At 49.0% G+C, this 18,043-nt stretch overlaps 3 protein-coding genes across 5 annotated transcripts in view; 1 reads left to right on the top strand and 2 right to left on the bottom strand.

The window, feature by feature from the left end:
* Positions 1 to 1,370: 1,370 nt before the first annotated feature.
* Positions 1,371 to 6,541, bottom strand: YIPF3 (Yip1 domain family, member 3). Of its 3 annotated transcripts, none has more exons than XM_011986783.1 (9): positions 6,275 to 6,541; positions 5,434 to 5,640; positions 5,140 to 5,246; positions 3,126 to 3,171; positions 2,897 to 2,989; positions 2,606 to 2,737; positions 2,298 to 2,411; positions 1,979 to 2,098; positions 1,371 to 1,854 (listed from the first exon to the last, which is right to left on the bottom strand). In XM_011986783.1, exons 1-8 carry the CDS (start codon positions 6,353 to 6,355, stop codon positions 1,982 to 1,984), a joined length of 897 nt encoding a protein of 298 aa, XP_011842173.1. In that variant the 5' UTR covers positions 6,356 to 6,541; the 3' UTR covers positions 1,371 to 1,854; positions 1,979 to 1,981. The 3 variants fall into 3 exon arrangements, with proteins under 3 accessions (XP_011842173.1, XP_011842171.1, XP_011842172.1); XM_011986781.1 differs by having other exon boundaries at positions 1,979 to 2,102; XM_011986782.1 differs by having other exon boundaries at positions 1,979 to 2,102; positions 5,434 to 5,735; positions 6,275 to 6,523.
* A 37-nt stretch (positions 6,542 to 6,578) lies between these two features.
* Positions 6,579 to 11,079, top strand: POLR1C (polymerase (RNA) I polypeptide C, 30kDa). Its single transcript, XM_011986794.1, has 9 exons — positions 6,579 to 6,727; positions 6,855 to 6,926; positions 8,895 to 9,002; positions 9,261 to 9,393; positions 9,623 to 9,742; positions 9,832 to 9,984; positions 10,182 to 10,331; positions 10,489 to 10,605; positions 10,744 to 11,079. The coding sequence occupies exons 1-9, from the start codon at positions 6,659 to 6,661 to the stop codon at positions 10,860 to 10,862; spliced, it is 1,041 nt and encodes a 346-aa protein (XP_011842184.1). The 5' UTR covers positions 6,579 to 6,658; the 3' UTR covers positions 10,863 to 11,079.
* An 826-nt stretch (positions 11,080 to 11,905) lies between these two features.
* Positions 11,906 to 18,043, bottom strand: part of XPO5 (exportin 5) — a 55,096-nt gene continuing 48,958 nt past the window's right edge. The window contains exons 25-32 of the mRNA XM_011986793.1: positions 17,739 to 17,785; positions 17,234 to 17,331; positions 16,270 to 16,332; positions 15,420 to 15,502; positions 14,682 to 14,789; positions 14,406 to 14,543; positions 14,051 to 14,215; positions 11,906 to 13,578 (exon numbers count right to left, since the gene is read on the bottom strand). Of these exons, the coding sequence (XP_011842183.1) occupies positions 13,441 to 13,578; positions 14,051 to 14,215; positions 14,406 to 14,543; positions 14,682 to 14,789; positions 15,420 to 15,502; positions 16,270 to 16,332; positions 17,234 to 17,331; positions 17,739 to 17,785 (840 nt within the window). The 3' untranslated portion in view covers positions 11,906 to 13,440. The remainder of the gene's footprint in view (positions 13,579 to 14,050; positions 14,216 to 14,405; positions 14,544 to 14,681; positions 14,790 to 15,419; positions 15,503 to 16,269; positions 16,333 to 17,233; positions 17,332 to 17,738; positions 17,786 to 18,043) is intronic.

Raw genomic sequence — 18,043 nt, forward strand, 5'->3', positions numbered from 1 at the left:
AGTGGGGTCAGCTAGCTAGCAGAAGGAAGGCGACAGGGCTGAGGCCTAGGATGGGCTGACTGGGGAGGGCTGACGGGGAGCGGAATGGAGGCACGCCATGTGGAGGTGGTGTTGGACACGGTTACTGCTTCTTCTGCCCATTCTCCCATCCTTCCCCGTTCCTAAGGTCCAGGCCCTCGCCGGGATCCAGGGCACTGTTCCTTCCTATTTCGAAGGCCCCAGGGCCCTTTCTTCCGTGCCGCGCCTCGCCCTGCCCTCGTGACTCGAGAAGCAGCGTGCATGGGGATCCCGGTCCACGGGGACTTCCCACTTGCTTCTCGCCAAGATGGCGGCCTCACCAGGGAGGCCCCGGGGGCCACGGCTGGGCAGAGCCAGCCTGAGCTGCTGGAGAGAAGCGAACCCCAGAGGGTCCCTAGGGCAGGGAAGCCTCAGATAGATGCAAGGTCCTGGTGCCACGCCTTTTCCAGGTATGCAGGGCACTGTTGACATCTGAGGGTGTGTCCCTGCCACGACACTGGGGCTGCCAATACAGAGGAGGTACCAGGGCCAGAGCCCTGGAGCACTGGTGAGGACGTGAAGGCAGCTGAGTCACACCCCACGGTGCAGGCGGTACTGTGGCAACTTTGTCCACTGGCCAGGGTGGTGAGGGCCTCACTTGTGTAACGCAGGACAAATGAAGGGCCCCTCTTTCTGTTAGTCCCTTTGTTAGGAGGGATAGAGGCTGCTGACCCAGATTTACTAGTGTAAGGAGATTATTGTACATAAAACATAATATTCAATATAGTGAAGGAAGGTCAAAGACCGTATTCCCTCTTTTAGCCACCAGAATTAAGTGGAGCAGATTAAAGAGGTGGTGGTGTGGGGGGTGGATGGTGCTGTTAGGAGTGGTGGTTGGTTTTATGAGGAAAGACAGAAAAACTGAAAGGAGCTGGCCCCAGTACCACCAGGGCAAAGCCAAGTTTGGCTTCAATTATGAGCTCCACAGGAAAATTATCCCCACAATGCCCAGGAGCAGAAGATCCTTGTTTTGACACGGGGTTTAAGTCGGGATGTTTTGTCCAATTGTCACTGCTTCCTTGGCTTCCCAAGAGTGCAGCTGAGCCCAGACTCAAGCTGACTGCAGTGTTCCATCAGGCTTATGGCTTTTGTGATTGAGGCCTCCCTGCCGCTTCATGGGTCAGGTGTCCCCTGCCCTCAGGGGTAGGTTCCATATTCAAGCACTGCCTTCTATGTAGTCTGGCCTGTCCCACCTTTATCCTGTCTGGGTGAGGATATGAAAAAGGGAACATACGACATTACCATTGCTGACTAAGCATGAAAGTATATAGTAAGTGGGATGACAGGGAGGACCACTGGATCAGCCGCTGCAGTTCCAGACTTCAATCAACATTTTAATTACCAAGTCTATATTTAGCAAGACAGTGTGGGAGAGATAAAGAGGAAGGAAGGGGTAGGTGGTGAGGGGTCTCAGAGGAGCTGGCCCATTTTCTGCACTGGCTGCAGAGCCTTGCAGTCCTGGCCAGGAGTTCTTGGCCTTGTGCCCTTCAGAAGTGCCAACAGGCATCAAGAAGGTACTTAACGCAGCTACAGCTCAGTGGCAGCTGCAGACCCCATCTAAGAAATATGTCATCAGGACTGTCCTTTAATAGTCTTCCTCCTCTCTCCAGCTGTGGGAAAGAGGACTGGCCAAGAATTTCAGGTGGAGTCAGTGTGACTGCAGGGTCACCGCAACAGCTTTGGCTGTGGCATTGAGGATGGTAGTGGGAAGCCGAGCAGCAGCGAGCACGGCAGGGATGTCTCTGGGGACCCTCTGAATGGGCGGGATGTTGGGGCCCTCCAGTGTGTCCAAGATCCCTGGAAGGAAGATGGAAGGTGAGCAAGGGTCAGATGGGTCCAGCCCACTGACCATGATATCCAGCTTCTTGCCCTAGGCAGCTGCTGTCCCATTCTCCCCCACCTAGGCCTTCCTGCCACTTACCCTCTACCACTTTGTGGTAGGCAAAATGCAGATAGAGCAGGAAGAGCATGTGTAGGGCGGCCAGGGTGCCACAGAGGAGCAGCCGCTGTGTGGGGCCCACGGTCCGAGACACCAACACTGCTACCTAGGGCCATGAGAATACAGCTCAAAGGGCCTGGCTCCAAAGTGAGGAGTGGGGAAGACACTCCCACCCAGGGCAGAACCATCTTTGGGCCCTTCCCTCCCATTTAGGGCTCTTTGTGAGATGGACAGCTCCAGGCTGTCTTCCCCAACTCCCTGGGAGGACAGCCCACCCCTGGAAGCCTCTTGCCCAGCTTACCATGCGCAGTGTGGACAGTCCACCCACCAAAAGCCAGAAGAGGTAGAAGAGGGCGTGAAGATGGATATTATAGGTGATGAACAGGACAATGCAGTGCCCAAAGAGGCCATAGCCCTGGGAAGGAGGATGGTGGAGAGGGGAATCACTCAGGTTGGGCTGGTTTCTGGCCTCTCATGGGGACCGTGGGAAACACACGGTCCATTGGCCTACTCCTCCCATTCCAGGCTTCGGGGCCCCAGGACAGATGCAGACCAAGGCCTGGCTACTCTTTTTAACATCACTCTTGCCCACCACGCCTGGCTCCTTACCAGCAGTGCCAACATCTGCAGCATGGTGATCTGGGCGTTGCACAGGTAGGCGAGGAAGTAAATGAAGGATGAGACTCCCAGCCAGTAGCCGAAGCAGGTGCCAATGGCTGTGCCCATCAGGGTGCCCTCCCGCTGTGGGGTGAAGGCTCTACTTAGTCCTAGGAGGCCTCTGATCTCAGCCTCACCTAGGGCCTTCCGCAGGGGCGGTTCCTGTCTCACTCCACCACCGCATCCTCAGGCAGCTTTCAACCTAGTGCAGCCACCCCCCCCAAAGTTGTCTGTCCTGCTTACGATAATAGTGTCAGACGTCTTCATCCCGTGGAGTAGGATGGCAACCAGTGTGAAGACCAGCATGAGAGGTCCATAGAGTTCACCTGCAATTTTCTGTCAATATACCAACTCATTCAGGCTGGAGGGTACAACAGCTCGTCTGTTTATGGCTTCCCAGGATTTGCCTGGTGGTCCCACCCTCTGCCCTGGTGCTTCCCCCCGCTCTCCAGACGTGCCACCCCCTATTCACCTGGGGGAAGTTGACCATCTTGATAGGGATCATGGACTCCAGGAGCCTGAGAAAGGAGAGGAGAGATTAAAGCAGAGGCAGCCCGAGGCCATGAGGTTCTGGAGGGCACGGCCTGAATTTTATTCATCTCTAACTCCAGGGAATGGGGCCTGGCCTAGAGGACATGTCGGATGACAGGGTAGAACAGGGTAGTAAAGACAGATAGGGAATAAGGAAATCATTTCCTTGCCCCTAAAATTAACTTCCAGGAAGGACAACCCTCTGAAACTTAGCTGACCGAAACAGCAGCTATATGGAGAACTCAGCCCTGCTGGGCCTTGACGGAGAGCCTAACCATGTATCCATCTGCCCCCTCCCCTTGAAAAGACAGGCAGGCTGAGCGCGGTGGCTCACACCTGTAATCCCAGCACTTTGGGAGGCTGAGGCGGGCAGATTACAAGGTCGGCAGTTAGGGGCCAGCTTGGCCAATATGGTGAAACCTCGTCTCTATGAAAGATACATAAAATTAGCTGGGCATGGTGGCGGGTGCCTGTAGTCCCAGCTACTCAGGAGGCTGAGGCAGGAGAACTGCTTGAACCTGGCAGGTGGAGGTTGCAGTGAACCGAGATCGCGCCACTGCATTCCAGCCTGGTGACAGAGTGCGACTCCATCTCAAAAAAACAAAACAAAATAAAAAGACAAGACAAGACAGGCAGACCTCAGCAGAGAGTACCCAGAATTCAGGGCTATAATGAGGAAGCCCTGGGAAAAGTCTAGCGGGTTAGATGGAAGGTTTAGAATGAAAGGTGTTACTGAGGGAATAGTAAAAACGCCTCCTCTTCCTGCTTAATTGTGCCTCCAGGTACTGTCGAGCATTTTCTTGAAAAATATATGTGAAGTGGTATGAAAATTCAGTCACTTGCCCCTTCTCTCAAGTGGCTAGCTCCTAATCATACCTTGGATTTTAGCTAGATTTTACTTCCTCTGGGAAACTTGTCCTGTCCCACCCACCAACCTGTTTTGGCTCACATATCCCTCCTGTGTGCCCCATCATAGCATGAATAGTGTGCTGTAACTGCACTCAAGAGCAAGGCTCCTATCTATCTTCACCACTGAACCAGATACAATTAGTATAGGGTCTGGCACAGAGCAAATGCTTAATAAATACTTGGAGAGTGGTCCTGGGTATTTGATTAGCATTGATTAAAGGACGAACAAAAAAACCAAGCCAGGATTAAATCTAGTTCTTAAAAAGTCACTCAAAAACTATGCCCTGATATTTTGATTCTGAGACTGTTCTGCTGCTGGGAATAAAAAGATAAACAAGACAGAGCCTGCTTTTGAGATGCTGTTGGTCTCTGGGGGGAAGATTCCAGGAATAAGAAAGGAAAGCAGTGGTGAAGTGCTGTCTATTAGAGGCAAGCACAGAGTCCCTTTTTTTTTTTTTTTTTAGATGGAGTCTCGCTCTGTGGCCCAGGCTAGAGCGCAGTGGCGCGATCTCAGCTCACCGCAAGCTCTGCCTCCCGGGTTCATGCCATTCTCCTACCTCAGCCTCCCAAGTAACTGGGACTATAGGTGTCTGCCACCACGCCCGGCTAATTTTTTTTGTATTTTTAGTAGAGACGGGGTTTCACTGTGTTAGCCAGGATGGTCTCGATCTCCTGATCTTGTGATCCACCCGCCTCAGCCTCCCAAAGTGCTGGGATTACAGGCGTGAGCCACCGCGCCCGGCTGCCAAGCACAAAGTTCTATAGGAACACCAGGAGAGAACAAACTGGGGGTGGGATTGAGGAATGTGGAACAGAGGAAGTGACATCTGAGGTAGGTTTTGAGGGAATATGAGTAGTCAGCTAGATGGAAAAAAGGAGAAAGTTGGTAGCTATTATTATTTGTTTCAGTGACAGGTGTAGTGATGAGAGATGATGGGGTCATGAAGAGGGGGAGCCCACCAGAGCCCAGGGCTTGAAATCTGATTGTAGTGTGCATAAAGGACTAGGTGTTAGGAGGGAAGCTTCTTCAAGAGAAGGCTCCTCACCTGCTCCGCACCTGAGCAGGCTCCACATCAAAGTACGGTCTGAGGATGTCGATGTTGGCGTACAAGCTGAAGGCCCTGGAGGCTTGTCTCTTCCCGGCCTGCCACATCTGAAGTAAGGAAGATGGGCATAGGTATTGTGGGACTGTTGGTTCTAGACCCTGTTGCCTGTTTTCCGCTTGATTTCTACATGGTTCTAACTGGACAACCTGGGGCAAACATCACCAACACCAACTCCAGAACATGGGACATACCTAGGTATAACTTTCCACCTGCAGAAGATTCAATCATGCTTACCTGATCTGCCACCTGCCGGCTCAGCTGTCCCTTAAAGCCCTTCATGCCCAGGAACTCTCCATCCTCTTCTTCAGCAGCAGCTGCATCAGCTGCATCAGCGTCTACTTCTTCCTCGCGCAGGCGCTGATGCAGCTCACCCATATCCTCGAAGCTAGAGCCTGAGGTATCATCCATGTTCTCCATGTCAATCACAGCTGAGCCTCCGCCCTGTGAAGACAATGGCTCCTAGAGTGCAGGACTTTTCTGTTCCATCCATTAAGTCCTCTGCTCATCCCAGGGTTTAGGGCTTTGTTCTTCCACTGCTGAGGATACGGCTCGGAATCACTACAGATCATGCCACTCCATTCCCCCTCATATGCTCTCAGAACTCTTGGTTTCTAGCTTTGGCTGAATTTCCTAGCCTGGGAAACATACTACTAGTCTTCCATTCCTGTCTTTTTCCTACCTTACCTACCAAAGACTAAAAGACTGAAAAAGTGCCCATTTCCTTCTTTCCTAAGCCCCAAACAAAACTATACACATAATATATTTTCAGCGAATGCCAGTGAATCCCACCCAACCCCACTCCATGCCTGACCCCGACCAACTTCCTAACTTGTTCCAAGAATACCTTCTTCCTAATGCCTCGAGCGGGCCCAGAGACCCGAGACCCTCAGGCTGGAGTACTAGTCTGGCCCTTTCAGGTCAATGTTAATCCTACTGACTTTAGTGTGCACGAAGACCCAAAGAAGAGAGTTTTGCAAATGGAGCGGACTTCCAGGCCCACAGGGAGAATCCTCAAGACACTTCTGGACATCGCCGGCCCTCGGGTTGCTGGCAGCTAGTGCCTTGGGGCCATTACCTGGATGTTTTCTTCGAACCCTCCCCATTCCGGGCCAGCTCCATTTCGGGCGCCGCCCGCCGGCGCCGCTGTAGTTGCCATGTCCCTTGAAGGCTCCCGTCGCTGAAGCCCGCGCTAGCTCCGCGCGCGGAGGAGTGGGCGAGACGTGGGCCTTAGTGAGGGAGACGTCCCGGGTCGAGGAGAGGTGGGATCGGCCGGAATACAAAAAGGAGAAGCCCGGATGTTTGGACAAAACCAACTTCCGGAGGCTGGGGACGTGGACGGAGGCGGGGAAAAGTCTCGCGATATTTAAGATTAGGAGGTGGCGCGTTGCCACGGAGACGGAGCCAGGCTACTAGGACGCACGCGCCAGATAGAGCCTCTAGTCTCGTGGAGAGATTGAAGATGGCGGCTTCTCAGGCGGTGGAGGAGATGCGGGGCTGCGTGGTTCTGGGGGAGTTTGGGGTTCGCAATGTAAGCCTTGTGGCCTTGAGCTCGGGCGGGAGGAATGAGAGCGGAACAGGAGTGGGTCTTGGGATTGGCGTGGGGATAGCCGTGGGCTCATTGTCCCTTCGTGGACAAACTCGTCCCTTTGCTCTAGGTCCATACCACTGACTTTCCCGGAAACTATTCCGGTTATGATGATGCCTGGGACCAGGACCGCTTCGAGAAGGTAAGTGGGGCCGAAGTTGTCTGGGGAGGGTTATGAAGGCCAGACCCTGTGGCCTGAGCAGCCTGTGTCTGTCTCAGCAGCTGCTTTTGGGGGTCGCTCCGTTTGTGTTTGTTGAGCAATGTGCTAGACGCTCCGTTTACAGGCCAAATTAGACACGGTTTCTACCCAGTTCTGCAGAGATATTCCGTCTTGTTGAGGAATGGTGCGTATAAACAAGTGCATCTAGTGTAATATGGTGAAGGTGGTTGATAGCGATGAAGACGGCAGGGTTGGGGTGGGGAGCATTCCGCTGAGACCAGGAAGAGGGGCCGAGAGGTACTTAACATTTCAAGAGGAGGGGACATCTGAATTGAATCTTGAATGGTAAGTAAAAAAAAACAGGAGTTGAATTATGAAAGATTTGAGTTTCACGTCAGTGAAGTTCAGGATATGCAGGTTTTGTGTGTATTTAGTCTTTTGTATTATTGTTTCAGTTAGCTTAAAATAAGGGTTAAAATTGCATTTAAATAGATTACTGAATGTTACCCTTTATGCAACTGACCTAAATGTTACCCTTTATGCAGCTTATAAACATGATGTGTAAATCAGCGCCTGGGAAAATTTTACTTTTTTAACCTGTTGATACAAGGAATAAAGTATGAACAATGAAAAAGGCTAATGCTTGAAAAAAAATTATGACTTCTGTGACATGTGCTCCAGGAATGTCCAAGTAGTTCTGGCATGAGTGGTCGGCAAGATTGAAGTGTGTCACACTGTGGATGATAGGGAGCTTGAATAGTTTCTTAAGCAGACATGATCAGATTTGCAACCTTGATGGCTGGGAGGGAATGAGTTTGAGGAGGATCATATGGAGCAGGCAGATCTGTTGTAAGGGAAGCTGAGGTTGAAGATATGAACTAAGACTGATGGTAGAAATAGAGCAAAGGAAGAATATAAGGTAAATTTATGATTGCTTGGATAAAGGCTGTGGGGGTAGCATAAAATGACTTTTTCTGGCTTGGGAACTGCTTTTTGCTTTGTGGTATCATTTACTAAGAGGAGAAATGGGTCTGGGGAACAGGGATGATGATGCATTGTTTTCTGTATGTGGAGAAATCTAGCAGGCTAGAAGACTGCATGCTTGAAATGAGATCAGAAGTGAGATAAAATTTTGGGAGTTGTCAGAACAGATAGTTGCTAAAACTGTTAGTATAGTTAAGGTGACCTGGGAGAGAGACAAGAACCTGGCAAATTTAGAGATGGGTGGAAGTTGATCATCAGAGACGGAAGAAGAGTGGAGCTCAGAAACCAGGGGAATCGTTCAAAAAAGGGGATTTTTTTTTTTTTTTTTTTTTTTCCTTTTCATGAGACACTCTTATCTCCCAGGCTGGAGTGCAGTGGTGCAATCTTGGCTCACTGCAACCTCCGCCTCCTGGGTTCTGGCAGTTCTCCTGCCTCAGCCTCCCGAGTAGCTGGGACTACAGCTACGCGCCACCATGCCCAGCTAATTTTTTGTATTTTTAGTAGAGATGGGGTTTCACCATGCTGGCCAGGCTGGTCTCAAACTCCTGACCTTGTGATCCGCCCCTCGGCCTCCCATAGTGCTGGGATTACAGGTGTGAGTCACCGTGCTGGGCCAGGAGGAGGTTTTTTAATCAATGTCAAGCATAACAGAAGTCTAGTAAGAGGACTGGGTAGTGTCAACAGGACTAAGCACTATGGTAGTTTCTGTTCTTTAGTGGAATAGCTTCTGTGGATGGTTTGGTTGGAAGCCATATTGCATAGGGTTTTAATGAATGGACGACAAAAATGGAGACTTTTTATGAAACTAAAGCACTGGGTGAGAAAGAATATTTAATAAGGGACATCTGGGCAAAGGGAGGTTTTTGGGCGAGAGGATAATACTTGAAGGAATTATCTAAGGGGGAGGTATGAAGAGATATTACAGAGAGAGTAGGTTTCACTTAAATGTTTTTCCTGTCCCTCTAGAATTTCCGTGTGGATGTAGTACACATGGATGAAAACTCACTGGAGTTCGACATGGTGGGAATTGACGCAGCCATTGCCAATGCTTTTCGACGAATTCTGTTAGCTGAGGTATTGGCAGGCATGGTGACAAGGCTGGAGTTGCTTTGGGAACTGCACTGACACCTCACTTGGAGAATTGTCTCAAGCTGTCCTTCCCTCATTTTTCCTGGAATTTTGCTGAGCATTTTACCTTCTCATTCTTTGTAAATTTCTCATTAAACATTCTAGGAAGAGAGATAGCTCCTTACCTCTGGAGGGTGGGGTTGTGGGGATAGGTAGGGGGTCTGTTGGGTTTTTGCAGATAAGTGGTTATTTTTCCTTGGGCAGGTGCCAACTATGGCTGTGGAGAAGGTCCTGGTGTACAATAATACATCCATTGTTCAGGATGAGATCCTTGCTCACCGTCTGGGGCTCATTCCCATTCATGCTGATCCCCGTCTTTTTGAGTATCGGAATCAAGGTAAGAAAATGAAATTTTGGGAGAAGTGGACTGTCTGGGTTCAAATCCTGGTTGACTGTGATGTTGGGTAAGTTACTTATCTTTGTACATCAGTGTTTTTCATCTGTGAGAACACTTGCCTTGGTTTCCCAAGTTTGCCGTAATTAATGGGACACATATGTAAAGCATTCAGCATAGTGCTAGCACTCAGATGTTTACTAGTTCTTAAGAGCTCGCTCCATTTGTGCAGGAGATGAAGACGGCACAGAGATAGATACTCTACAGTTTCGTCTCCAAGTCAGATGCACTCGGAACCCCCATGCTGCTAAAGATTCCTCTGACCCCAACGAACTGTATGTGAACCACAAAGGTAAGTAGTGGTAGGGTGAGGAAGAGGCCCCACCTGTGGGTGGCTGCTAGTTTTAGGAACTGAGATCTTTTGACATGTTTTTCCTCCAGTGTATACCAGGCATATGACATGGATCCCCCTGGGGAACCAGGCTGATCTTTTCCCAGAGGGCACTATCCGACCAGTGCACGATGACATCCTCATTGCTCAGCTGCGGCCTGGCCAAGAAATTGACCTGCTCATGCACTGTGTCAAGGGCATTGGTGAGAACCCTGTGTTCCTTCCTGGGAAGAGGGGTAGTTTGGTTGCAGTGGGGCAAGCTGACTAGAGAACTCAGCTGAGATATTCCTAGCAGGTAGAAAGCCAAGAGCATTGTGCTTTTGCTGTTAGCAGCTTAGGAAGAGTATTCTTCCTAATCCTAGAAGGGTTTCATATAGGCACTTTCTCTCTTCCTCTCCAGGCAAAGATCATGCCAAGTTTTCACCAGTGGCAACAGCCAGTTATAGGCTCCTGCCAGACATCACCCTGCTTGAGCCCGTGGAAGGGGAGGCAGCTGAGGAGTTGAGCAGGTGCTTCTCACCTGGTGTTATTGAGGTGCAGGAAGTCCAAGGTATGGTATTTGGGGTGCTGTTCAGGTTAGGACCTAAATTATATTTTCTTTGAAGGTGACAGAAATAAAAACCCTGGGTTCCTAAAAGTATAACATGGTTTGCTACCAAGGGGCAAATTAGAAAAAAGAATAAAAAAACGTGGTTTGTTCTCATTAGGTAAAAAGGTGGCCAGAGTTGCCAACCCCCGGCTGGATACCTTCAGCAGAGAAATCTTCCGGCATGAGAAGCTAAAGAAGGTTGTGAGGCTTGCCCGGGTTCGAGATCATTATATCTGTGAGTATGAAGTGGTGAGATGAGTGGGCAGTACTCTTTGGTGCTGCAGCTTCCTTCCAGTCTAGATGTGAAGTTTGAGTAACAGGGGCTTTCTACAGGCAAGCCCTGCCTAGGCTAAAGTGTCTCTTTGATCCCCAGTCTCTGTTGAGTCAACGGGGGTGTTGCCACCAGATGTGCTGGTGAGTGAAGCCATCAAAGTACTGATGGGGAAGTGCCGGCGCTTCTTGGATGAACTAGATGCGGTTCAGATGGACTGAGCTTGGATGTTCCTGAGGCAAGCTGAAGCTTTGGGTTCTGACTGACCCACCCTACAGGACTGCTGTACAGAGAGCCCAGTGTGACTAGGGATCCTGAGTTTTCTGGGACAATTCCAGCTTTATTTTTAATCAATACATTTTGTTAAATGTGCCATAAAATGAGACTTTTAGGCCTTTATAAGGCCTTAGATGTAAATAAACTCATGTCCAAACAAAACTTTTTGAGACTACTTTTATGTTTTTTGAGACAGAGTCTCACTCTGTTGCCCAGGGTGGAGTGCAATGGTGCAATCTCTGCTCACTGCAACCTCCTCCTCCTGGGTTCAAGCAATTCTCTTGCCTCAGCTTCCCGAGTAGCTGGGACTACAGGTGTGTACCACCACGCCTGGCTATGTGTAATTTTTTGTATTTTTAGTAGAGAGAGGGTTTCACCATGTTGGTCAGACTGGTCTCAAACTCCTGACCTCAAGTGATCTGTCTGCCTTGGGGCCTCCCAAAGTGTTGGGATTACAGGTGTGAGCCACTGCGAAAAACAGGGCCTCACTTCAGAACTGGTTTGACCTTAAGCAATTAAGAACATCAGATGTACACTCCAGCCTGGGTAACAGTGAGACCCTGTCTCAAAAACAACAAAAAACACCTCCTGAGAATTGGCAAATTAAGGTGGTTTCTGGGAGTACAGCCAAACCCCTAGAAAAACATTCAAGCTAGAGTGAATGCACCATTTCACCTGTCTCCCGGATTACCAGGGAAGTTCATGTCGCTATTGACAGCTCCAACAAAGAACAGTAGCAATTCCTTTGGGCCAGGCCCAGCAGCCACATACGAAAGACACTGTGAGAATGGTATGGGCTGTCTAGTCTGGGTGTGTCAGGATAGAAATCCTTTTTTAACTGGCACACCATTTCAGAAAGCTTGAAAGACCAGGTTCATCAGTCACATTTCTTCCTGTTCAGTCCCCTTTTGCAGGGTGCTCATGGAGTAACTCTGGAGTATGTCACTGGTTTTAAGACTAGGTTGAAAAAGGCAGATGGGTCCCTTTCTGTATGAAACTGAGACTTTTACTGACATGCAGATGTGCTTTAGAGTTAATGTTTCTACAAAAAGTTTCTATAAACAATAGAAAACTTCTAGCATGAAGTCACAGGATGTTAAAAATATTACAACACAATAAATACAACTACACCCTCCACAGCCCCAACCAGACAGGAATAGGCAGCTATCAGGTTTGGAGGGAAACACTCTTGAGATCGCCTTCACAATCCACAGGAACCCAGAGCACCACACAGGAAGAGGGAGCAACATGAGACACCAACTTCTGCTTCCTCAGCTTTGCCTCTTCCCAATCTGACCCTGCCTCTGGCCCGCACCAGCTAAAAACTATAGCTTCAGTCCACTTCGGCTCTCATGGAAACCCTCTTGTCAGTGGATTGGTGGACAACAGGTCTGTTTTTGTGCAGAGCACATGGACACACTGGTATCTGTATGGATTAAGTCTGCCTTTATGGCCAGTAATGACGTCAGGGCCAGGTCCCATATCCGAGTCCTGTTTATAGGGCCTTTCAGTGACCTCTAGAATGGACTCACAGTACAGGTTGTGATGCGAAGGCATGTATTCTTTTCTTTTGGAGATGGCCTTTGAGAAAAGTAACCAGGGACCTGAAAGACCATGAGATTGCGGAAGGCACCTGGTCTTAGTCCTAGAAGACCAGTGGCTTTGCTAGCTGCTTATCACAGATGTAGCCTAGTTGGTCTGTTTTATCCTTGGATGACAATGGTGTCATGTGACACTCTCTAGGGTACTGTGGCTCTTGTGCCTGAGTGGACCTTGAGGCTGGGGAAGCCAGACTGAGGGGTCATTCATCAGTCTGGAAGGGCAAGATGTGTGAGCTCTAAAGGGGATGTTAGCACTAAAGACTGCCCAGCCCTGGTCCTTGGAGGTACTATACTTGACACTGTGCCAAGTTTAGCAGTAGCCTATGCCATGCGTCCCATCAAGTGACCAGATTCCTGCCCAAAGCAAAGTTGAGAGAACTGGCCAAGTTCTTTTCAGCACTTAGCACCTAACCCAGACGTGCCCCTTAGGGAGTGGGGCAAGTTTCCTGCCAGCCCAGCAGCAAAAGGGCTCAGTGAGAGTTGGAGTGGTCCAAGAGAAACTCTGGCACAAGTAGTTGAGGGCTGTGCTCTTGCTGCGAGCCTTGCTAGTCGCAGTGTTGGGCACAGCATCCCTAGTTACCATTCTGTACAGGTATGTGGCTGCACAGGGGTGGGAGAGCTTGTGGGAGAAGGGCTGCTCTGCTCTAGCTTTTCTTGGAAAAGCCAAATCTCCAAGTAGAATGGGAACTATCTGGGACATCTAGACAGAATGGTTTAAGCCCTAACTCCCTTTCTTGATACTTTAGTATAATTACTTCTGGTCCTGCACAGGGCCTGTTCTCTCCAGCTCCAGACCTGGATCTCTCTCCAGGCTGACAATAGTGGAAAGTGAGGTGGCAGTGCAAGAAGGGCCTAGAGATTAGCTACAAAGGGAAAGAAGAGATGACAAGAAAGACCGAGGAAGGATGCCCAAAAAATTGATTCAGGGTTCAAAGATGGTGGCCAGGCCACCCCCATCATTGTCCAGCACCTCTGTCTCCAGCATTGGCTTTGTTTTTTTGAAAAGTGAGGGAAGATTCTTAATGTGAACTTCTTTTCGGAACTGCTCTCCCAAGGGTTTCTGTGGAAAACAAATGAGAAAGAATTAATGCTGGGCCCTAAGTAGTAGTTGCAGATTCTCTTGGTCTGGCGCAGTGGCTCACGCCTGTAATCCCAATACTTTTGGGAGGCCAAGGCGGGTGGATCACCTGAGGTCAGGAGTTCAAGACCAGCCTGACCAACATGGAGAGACCGTGTCTCTACTAAAAATACAAAAAATTAGCCAGGTGTGGTGGCGCATGCCTGTAATCCCAGCTACTTGGGAGGCGGAGGCAGGAGAATCGTTTGAACCTAGGAGGTGGCGGCTGTGGTGAGCTGAGATTGCACCACTGCATTCCAGCCTGGGCAACAAGAATGAAATCCTGTCTCAAAAAAAAAAAAAAAACAACATTATATCACCATAATGGTCAATAACCACAGTTGGTTTATAAGGTTTGCCCATACACATGATTTAAGAAGGGGGTTGGGTGCACTAATGAAGGTGCGTGACCTACCCCTATGCAACCAGCAATGAGGCGTTTGAATTGGTCCTTTCGGCGCTTGTCAGCCACTTTCTGCAGGGAGGGGTTTAAAAGCTTGCAGTCAAACTGGTCCAGTGAGTCCTTCTGTATTTCAGGGATTTGCTCCATTACAGCTCTTATCTCCAGGTACCTGGGGCGCTGATACCAGCAGGAATAAACTTACTGGATGTAGGTTATTGCCACCCTCCCCATTTCCTGCCACACCCATTTCTCAGAGCTAGCACCAGCAATTTGACAGGTGCCTGGATTTAGGATAAGGCCCAAGAGACTAGAAGCAGACTGAGTGATAAAGCTGCAGCCATCCTGCCCCCATGCTTTCCCCACTCACCAACGCCTCGTATATCTGGAAGGCCAGATGGACCAGGGAAGCCATGCACCCGTCGTGCTGCCCGTGCATCTGTAAGCCTTTCAGCACACTGGTGAAAAGCCACGTAACTGCATCTGCGAGCAGTGTCCCTGACAGCACCTGGGGAGACAGCTGTGCTTTAGGGCCACAGGGGGCCTCTCTCAAGGCCTCAGCACCCCAATTCTTCTGAATGATTTAGTCAATCTGCATGACCCAAACCTTCTATGAGGGGCAGGGAAAAGGGGTGAACCACCATACTTGTTTGAGGAGAGGCCAGCAGAGCTGTGAGGTCGTCCTCTGGCAGGACAGAGTATCCTTCCAGGCCAGGGAATTGAAGGCTGTAATTAATAGCGCTGTACAAACATCCTGAACAGGAAAGGATGAAGGATTACAGTGGGAAAAGCAGCACAATTTTCTCTGATTATTATTATACATCAGGAGCTGGAGGTTGTTTTTTTTTTCCTCCCCCCTCTAAAGATGGGGTCCTTGTTTTGTTGCCCAGGCTAGTCTTGAACTCCTGGGCTCAAGCTATTCTCCCATCTCAGCCTCCCAAACAGCTGGGACTACAGGTGTGCGCCACCATGCCTGGCTTAGGAGCTGGAGTTTTAAATAGCGAAGCAGGAAAAATAAAAGAAGTGAGTTTACTTCCTCTATTTTTGTGTATTGCCAGTCAAAAAGAAAAAACCAAAATGTGAGAAAACCTGTATGTACAGGATGGAGACAAAGCTCAGGCCTGGCTGGGGGAGGCTAAACACCAGGGATCTGCATCAGTGTGCCTACTATGTGTTTTCCTGAGAGCCCCTGCCTAGGCTGGTATGGGAGACACCATGGCATTGCACCTTTTCCCTCGTTTTTTTCTGGGGCCTTAAGAACCAGGAACTTACATAACAAAAGAGTATTACAAAAAACTCTTGATAGCACCATAGAGCAAGAAAAGTAAAAGGTGGCTCCCCACCTGGGCAAGGAGTAAAGGTATCACCTGTTCCTTCTACCCACCTCATGCTTCATCAGACATTTGCCCAGGTCTGTAAGCTCTGCCATAGCTGAGGGGGTGACCTCTGTGGCCATCATTTCTTCATCTGTTATCAGAGAGTAGAATGTTAAGCTCCATCCTTTCAGAACAGAGAAGAATATCTTGTTCTGACAGAAGCGCAAAAAAAGCAAAGCTGCGTGTTCTAGGTTAACTGGTGGCTAAGTAGTACTGGGACCCCTCCCACCTCCACATAATAATAGCCCATGCCCATGGCCAATCTTCTAGAGATGCACCCAAGCCGTACATGAGGGAAACGGGAGCTTCTAGGCAGAAACACAAAAAGCTGCAAATACTGAAGATACTTTGTTGTTGGACAAATATTTGAGCACCCTCTGTACCAGGCACTGATCTAGTTACTGGGGATAAAAGGAATAGGACAATAGATCCCTTCCCTGATGGGAGTTTACATTCTAACATGGGAAATATGTAAGAAAGGAATACATAAATAAAAACATAATGTGCAGTGACAAGTGCTATTAAGAAGAATAAAGCAGAGGAATACAGAGTAGCTGGGGTTACTATTTTTGATAAGTTGGTCATGGATGATCTCTTGGAAGAGGTGACATTGGAATGAAGCAAGGGAATAGATCACGTATATGGTTGGGAGAAAATCATCCAAGACAGAGGAAACAGCAAGTGCAAAGGCTTGGAGGTGGGAGTCTGATGGAGGCACACAGCAAGAGGGCTGGTCCAGAGATGACAACTAGATGTAGGGTGTCTCCTCACCAGACTGCAAGGAAACCGACCTGGTTCAGAAGGAACAGTATTTAGGAGGCTAAGAGCACACCTCCAAGGTCTCACAGGCTCACTTACCGTCTCCATCTGCTGGGGGAGCACTACTGTGGTCAGCACCCTTCTTTGAAACACAGCAAACCGCTAAAGCAAGAAAGCAGGATTACTAGGTGAAGGGTGGGTATATACTACCACAACAGCCACCTCAGGCCCACCGATCCCAACCTGTCTCTGGCCAGGTGAGGAAGGTGGAAGATGGGGGTACTGTCCAAGGCACAAGAATTAGCTTCACCAATAGAAATAGAGGCATTCTGATGACCGAACTGTTTTGTTCCTTCAAGTTCAACTAGCTGAGAGAAAATTACAGAATTCTGTGAGAGTGAGTGACTAGGAGAGGGTGCTTGATACATCCCTGGTCTACTTTGAATCTCAAACAAACAAAATGACACAGTAAAAACAAAAAGAAAATTAACAGTCTCCATGTCCAAGAATTTAAAACATTTCCATATTTTGAGAAAACTAGGAAGTTTTTCCTAATGAATCCAAATTCCTCCTGCTATTTTAGATTGTTTCCCCATATTCTGGCTTTGGTACTATTCAGCTTGCAATTCATAAATTGTCCTTAGGTTGACTTCAGCACTGCCTTGCTTCTGTCTAGTTATTTCTTTTAGATCTGTCAGTGTTGCTGCAAACATGAATCCTTTTTTTTGAGATGGAGTCTCTTTCACCAGGCTGGAGTGCAGTGGTGTGATCTCAGCTCACTGCAACCTCTGCCTCCCAGGTTCAAGCGATTTTCCTACCTCAGCCTCCCCAGTAGCTGGACTACAGGCATATGCCACCACGCCTAGCTAATTTTTGTATTGTTAGGAGAGACAGAGTTTCACCATGTTGGCCAGGCTGGTCTCGATCTTTTGACCTCGCAATCCACCATGCCCGGCCGCAAACATGAATCCTTTGCATTAGTCAGGCCTTCGTGGAGTTGGCTGAGTGACCAGCTCTTTTCCAGGAAAATTCTCTATAGCCCCAGTTTCTACTTGCCACTTACTGATTAGGTCCATGACTTCTCGGGTTAACATCCTCACCAGTTGCTCCTCCAGCATCTCTTGAGACTCTGGGTTTTCATCTGCAGCCTCATCTTCTCCACTGCAGAAAACCAGAGGGCCAAGTTCCACAGGAGTGCAGAAAGAAAGCAGTGACCCTAATCAGACTCTCTGTGACCACTTTCTTCAAGTCTTCGTTTTATGCAAAAGTTGGGAATGGACAGCAGTGATCCACTGAAGGACATTATTACTAGTGATTCTGTCCAGTTGGATAGACATTACAGAATCAAAATAAGTGAGTAAGGTAACAGTAGCCCCTATAAAGGCTGGATCTCAGTCTGCCTGCTGGTCACAGCCTGTCCAGACAAGCCATGTATCACCTAGACTGAGAATGACTACAACCTACTGCTCTTCTACCCTGCGACAGCAGAATCCCTGCCCGCTTCCTTTCCCCACCCCAAATCTGGCTGCCAGCTCATCCACCAAGAAGAGTGGGTAGGTATCCCTTACCAGAGCAGGCTCCTTTGGTTGATAACTTGCCATTTCTGGGAAAGCCTCTGGGAAAACACAAAGGAAATAAATGCTAGAATTGGGGAAAGGATTGGAATACATAGTATCTAAAGTCAAGTCCACTTCATGATTAAAATTAGCCAAGGATGATTCTAGACATCAATGACAACCTCTGTAGACTCCACACCACAAGGTTAAAAAAACCATCTATGGGCCGGGCGCAGTGGCTCAAGCCTGTAATCCCAGCACTTTGGGAGGCCGAGACGGGTGGATCACGAGGTCAGGAGATCGAGACCATCCTGGCT

The sequence above is a fragment of the Mandrillus leucophaeus genome, unplaced genomic scaffold, assembly GCF_000951045.1.
Source record: "Mandrillus leucophaeus isolate KB7577 unplaced genomic scaffold, Mleu.le_1.0 Scaffold3, whole genome shotgun sequence".
Taxonomy (NCBI): Eukaryota; Metazoa; Chordata; class Mammalia; order Primates; family Cercopithecidae; genus Mandrillus; species Mandrillus leucophaeus.

Excerpts from the sequence above, each read along its gene's own strand:
- YIPF3 (XM_011986781.1), bottom strand. The coding sequence starts at position 6,355 with ATGGCAACTACAGCGGCGCCGGCGGGCGGCGCCCGAAATGGAGCTGGC. Across the intron at positions 3,172-5,139 it reads CCTGCTCAGGTGCGGAGCAG|GCTCCTGGAGTCCATGATCC; the intron begins GTGAGGAGCCTT and ends CTCCTTTCTCAG. Across the intron at positions 2,412-2,605 it reads TGCAGATGTTGGCACTGCTG|GGCTATGGCCTCTTTGGGCA; the intron begins GTAAGGAGCCAG and ends CCTCCTTCCCAG.
- POLR1C (XM_011986794.1), top strand. The coding sequence starts at position 6,659 with ATGGCGGCTTCTCAGGCGGTGGAGGAGATGCGGGGCTGCGTGGTTCTG. Across the intron at positions 6,927-8,894 it reads ACCAGGACCGCTTCGAGAAG|AATTTCCGTGTGGATGTAGT; the intron begins GTAAGTGGGGCC and ends CTGTCCCTCTAG. Across the intron at positions 10,606-10,743 it reads GGTTCGAGATCATTATATCT|TCTCTGTTGAGTCAACGGGG; the intron begins GTGAGTATGAAG and ends TTTGATCCCCAG.